Raw genomic sequence first — 5,370 nt, forward strand, 5'->3', positions numbered from 1 at the left:
GATCTATCTCTGCCTCACGCCCACTATCTCAGGTTCGTTTCTCTCCTCGACTTACATATTTTTTAAGGAACGATACCATATGATTCATCCCTCTGCCCTCCAATTTGCAGCCCTTGGGTTCCTGCTCTCCGTGGGTGAGGAGTCTGTGTTCATAGGTGCTGTCTTACATTGGGGTCATCTGTCGTGCCATTTTTCTGGGCCATTGGGTTCATGTGAGGTGGCGTGGTAAAGGGTTTCTTTTTCTCAATCATCTCATATGTTTTATTTAAGAGGCTAGGTCAGTTGGGAGTCTCAGAAGTGAGCGATTAGCCAATCTGATTGGGTGTTGCTGCGAAGGAGATGAGAGGTTGCTGGTGGCCGATTTTATGCCCCATGAAACTCTCGCTAAGCATCTTTTTCACTGTAAGTTACTTTATTTCTTTGTATATATATATATATATTTATATGTATATGTTTGTACATACTTCTGTTTCGTTTCCTTTTTATGGGTGATAATTTATTAAATAAAGCTAAAATAACTGAAAGTGAAGCTGGGAAGATGTATTTGGTTATTGTTTGGCTGAAAAATGCATTGTAGGTTTTTGACTTGTTCAAAATGACTAAGACTGAATAAAATTGATGTTTCATTCAAGATCTTTGTTATTAAAAGGTTTTTCATGGGACTTAAAAGTGAAATATTGGTATTTAATTTCCTTGATTGCCCAAGTACTTGCTTGTTTATCATTTTGGAAGTGCTATTGATGGAAAGTAGTGCTTATGAATTGATATTTCTTCTCTCAAATAAACCTCTAATGTTCATTCACGACTCAATTGAATTGAATTTAGCTAAGAATGATTTTTTGATTTTTTTTGGATAGTTTGTTTCTTATGATTGCACTGTTATAGGGGATGCTCAACTAGTGAAATGGGCCATGAGATTAAGGGTGGCTTTGCATCTGACACAAGCTCTGGAGTACTGTAGCAGCAAAGGGCGTGCATTGTATCACGATCTCAATGCCTACATGGTTTTATTTGATCAGGTAACAATGGTTTCTTTGATATATAGTTTTTATTTTTATTTAACACTTTTAATTAAAATAATTTACTATTGAGTTGGCTGTGATCAATTATCAGGATGGAAATCCCAGACTATCCTGCTTTGGCCTCATGAAGAATAGCAGGGACGGCAAGAGTTACGGTACAAACTTAGCATTCACTCCTCCGGAGTACCTGAGAACTGGTATTTTTGTTTGCTTGAATAAGTGAAATAATGTGTTCTTTTAATGTGGATTATCATTGAACGGGCATCACTATGTTAGATATTTGCAACTGAAGAGCCATTTCTTCATGACTTTAGTAATGGAAATTCCAAGAAAAATTATGTTGATGGAAAAAGCATTGCTGTACTATTTTCCTCATGATATCTTTGGCTGACGAGTATAAAATATTTTTTTTATTAAGCTGAGAGAATTTAGTCTGGTAGCAATATGATATATACATGATACGATTCAATTCTTTGTTGACAGATAGAGTGACACCAGAAAGTGTGGTTTACAGCTTTGGAATGTTGTTGCTGGATCTTCTGAGTGGAAAACATATACCCCTAGTCATGTGAGTTCACACTTTATTCTTACTACTACTAGTAAATATATGTACATCAGTTCATAAGCACATATCTCTGGTTTTAATTGGATAATAAGTTGGATCAACATTGTTGGTTTATATTGTTTGCAGGCACTTGATCTAATTCGTGGCAAGAATTTTCTGATGCTTATGGATTCTGCTCTAGAGGGTAATTTTTTAAATGATGATGGAACTGAACTTGTGTGTTTAGCTTCCCGCTGTTTGCAGTATGAAGCACGTGAGAGACCAAATGCAAAGTCTCTTGTCACTTCTTTCATGTCTCTTCAGAAAGAAACAGAGGTGTGTCCTCTGCTTGATCCTTTCATTTTTATGTTTAGTAAATTTGTTCTTCTATTTTATTAGTTATATTCCAGTGGCATTGTATTAGCTATTATAAATTCATTGTTACTTTTTATATTTATTTTTTCATCTTGAATTCTTTGCCTCGCATAGAATTGGAACCATATGTTTGAAATTTAGAGTACTGTGGCCACTTGTTTGCTGTTTTATGAACACTGTTAACTCCATATATGCTAGCTAATTAAGAAGTGAAGTTTTCTCTTATCTCTGGTTTTGTTGCTTTTTGAGTGTAATATATTATTTTTATGCAGTACTCTATTCAATTTCCATGTACGTAACAATTTCCATGAACAAAGTGTAGTCACAGTTTTCTTTTCCTTTTACTGAGAAAAACAAAATCAATAAAAGCCAAGTATTATATATGGTAATATGCATTTGGGTGCATGTTATATGGTAATATTCATCTAGCTATACATGATATGTTTCTTGAATTTTGTTTGTCTTGTTCATGCAGCTTCTAATTGATGGTAACTTATTATTTTAATAACATAATTGCTGGTGCCTTTTGTGTGTTTATAATTTGTTTTTGTTTGCATATTGTAATGTGGTCCTGACAGCTTAAAACAATGGCCATGAGAACTTATCCCCAAAAAAATCAGAGCTCAATCTTACCGTTCTCCCGACTCCGCTAAAAAATTGCATATTGCATTCAATTTACTTGATAAAAAATTCCTTTAATTCTTTAATTATTGAATACTTTTTCACCCATTACTTCTTCTCTCAGCCTTTCTTCTTCCCCAGAATCAAAATCAACCTCAAACACAAACATAACCCCAATTGTTGACCCCATTCATGTATCCTCTGCTTCTTCACACTCCTCTCCCAAACAGCCCAATTCCAGCTTCAATTACGCATTCGCCAACTCTAGCGGTAGCCCTCTTCTTTGAATTTTCCGATCCACTGAATCCAACATTCAAAGGGTTAGCTAGCTCAACACTTCAATCAATGTATAAAGTTAAGTTCTTTTGGGTGTTTTGTAGTGAAGGGTCACTACTACATGTGGAAGAAACTAAATGAAATTATGAGATTTGGGTTTGGCAATTATGAAATTGTTTAAATTTTAGTCGATTGTCATGATAATTAAAGCTTGAATCTTTGGAAATAAAACTAGAAAATAGTATACTCAAATGGGTTATGAACCATGTTGAAAATGAAAAGAATTTCTGACTCTTTTGCTGTTGGGCAAGTGATTTTTGACTTCTGATTTTTGGCACTTTTGGTAGTTGCAGGTTCATTGGCTGGTTCCCTCTTGTGCTTTCTCAATGTAATTTCTCTTCTCTACAAAATTATTGAAATACCATAGCCATTATTCAATTCATTTTAGTTATATTTAAGTGTAAGTTATAGTGATGAACATAAGTGTATTTGGTACTATATATAGTACATGAATACTCAGACTAAATTCAATCTTTGTAGGGTTGCATTTATATTGTTGATGCATATAAAGTTTACTAGAGTAGCTGTGTTAAAGGGATTCACGCTGGACAAATGGTTCTGCGGCTAGTTGAAGCAATTGGTAACTTTTCAACAGTTCTTTCCTTCTCTCAATGTGTATGCAATTATGTACTAAAACACACACACACAAGCAAATGAACAAGAAAAGAAATAACAGAGAAAAAAATGAAAAGATGTTTGTTTCCTTCTCCACTATCAATTACACAGTTACAACTTCATTCAATACAAGCTTGAGAAACACACTAAGAAGAGTATCCTTTGGAAGCCCTTTCGAGAAAACACCCTCTCAGCCCTGGCTTATCTTCTTTCACTCTTTCTCACTATTACAACTCCCAAGACTTGTTACAACTGATTATTACAGAGCTAAAAAACAATGTAATTGTGCCACTCTATTGATCCAAATGGTTTATTTGAGGACTGATATTTGAACAGAAAACTGTCTCATTCCCTTGTTTTCCGGTCTTATCTTTTTCTCATTACAAGCTTCTTTTGCTAACAATGTAATCCAATGACATAGATGTTTATCTTGCGGGGACTGTCATGTTGATCTTTGGCATGGGCTTATACGGATTGTTTATCAGTAATGTGCCTCCTGATGTAGGTTATGGGATTATAACAATCTTGCCAATATGTCAGAAGTCATGTGTGTTTGTTACTTCTTATTTCTAAAATCAAATTGCTTGTTTGGGTTTCGCTCTAATTATTAACACACTGTTGCAGGAGAAAAAAGCAAGTGAAAGGCAATCTTAATGCCAAAGTTGGAAAGATAGCTGGCTGTGTTGATGTTAATGCCCAAAAACGTATCACTACTCTGGGGGAGGCATAATCCTGGGTAGGTTTAATGGCTTATATTTCTTAAGTTGAGAGGTCAGGCCCATGGGTTGCTTCCATGAAATCTAGGGTTTGATTTCTCGTATGGACTTATATAGCAATTTGTTTGAGTGTAGGCTTTAGCGGAAGGGAAAATATGTGTGTGTGTGTATGTTTACTCTTTAGTATTCTATATTCTCCAATAATCATTAAAATGTTTATAGAGTGAAAGTGCAAGGGAGTTACGAAGCAATGTAAAGTTTTCTCTGGACTTTTATTTGGAGAAACCAAAAGTTTAGAGGTTGTTGTTTACTTAAATAGTGTTTTGACTCGACTTGCAAACCAGAGTCTAACTTATGCAATCATGACTTTAAAACCAGTTTGCAGAACATGCATATATGAGATGCTCTCAGATGAGGGGGTCGATTACTGTTCTGTATGCAAAATTGATTTTGGGCTGTCTTCCAGTGGAGAAACTCTGGTCAGTACTTTGTCTCTAGAGGCTGTAAATATAAGCATTCCACTATATTTTTTTACCAGTTATTATTTTTTGTTTTTAGTTTCCCTTTATTTGAAAATAAACAGCAACTTAAGCTATGAAACTGTTTTTTTTTAACAGAATATACTTTTTCTCCCTTCTCCTACAAATTTTAGCATAAACAAGCGGGATGAAAGTTAAAGAGCGACAACCCTTATAAATGAAAATGTATTAAAGGCCGATTTTTGTTGTTAGCGTATTAATATATTAAAATTTACTATTAAAATAGTTGCATTGATTAACATTAATACAATTGTTAGTTTTGTTCTCTTAGTTTTGAAGTAAGCACAACATGTGAACTTGAGATATACGGAAACTAGTGATTTTTTGCTAATTGTGGCCATTACAACTTGCAAAGCAATTGAGTGTTGAAATTTTTGACTTAATTACTTGTGTTAATACAGGGTTGCCTACAAAATAATCAGACAACTCTGGAATGGACTCTTTTTCCTTGGATACATATTTGAAACCAAGTATGCCTCTCTTTCCGTCCACATATTAAAAGAGGTTTATTAGTCACTCCATTGGGACTGCATTCATACTGTTAACTCTTTTTTCTGGACTTTTCTTTGAACTTTCTTTGTTTCATGTACAAACCTTGTTGT

At 34.5% G+C, this 5,370-nt stretch overlaps 1 protein-coding gene across 1 annotated transcript; it reads left to right on the plus strand.

The window, feature by feature from the left end:
- The first annotated feature begins 278 nt into the window (after positions 1-278).
- Positions 279-3,466, plus strand: LOC133814427 (serine/threonine-protein kinase BSK5-like). Its single transcript, XM_062247388.1, has 8 exons — positions 279-402; positions 886-1,019; positions 1,114-1,219; positions 1,506-1,585; positions 1,714-1,947; positions 2,417-2,429; positions 3,192-3,226; positions 3,344-3,466. The coding sequence occupies exons 1-8, from the start codon at positions 366-368 to the stop codon at positions 3,464-3,466; spliced, it is 762 nt and encodes a 253-aa protein (XP_062103372.1). The 5' UTR covers positions 279-365.
- The last annotated feature ends 1,904 nt before the right edge of the window (positions 3,467-5,370 follow it).

This window comes from Humulus lupulus, chromosome 2, assembly GCF_963169125.1.
Source record: "Humulus lupulus chromosome 2, drHumLupu1.1, whole genome shotgun sequence".
NCBI classification, from domain to species: Eukaryota; Viridiplantae; Streptophyta; class Magnoliopsida; order Rosales; family Cannabaceae; genus Humulus; species Humulus lupulus.

What these genes read in the sequence shown, in the direction of transcription:
- LOC133814427 (XM_062247388.1), top strand. Translation starts at nt 366, where the DNA reads ATGCCCCATGAAACTCTCGCTAAGCATCTTTTTCACT. An exon ending in ACATGGTTTTATTTGATCAG is followed by an intron (nt 1,020 to 1,113) that starts GTAACAATGGTT and finishes ATCAATTATCAG; the next exon opens with GATGGAAATCCCAGACTATC. An exon ending in GTGGAAAACATATACCCCTA is followed by an intron (nt 1,586 to 1,713) that starts GTCATGTGAGTT and finishes TATTGTTTGCAG; the next exon opens with GCACTTGATCTAATTCGTGG.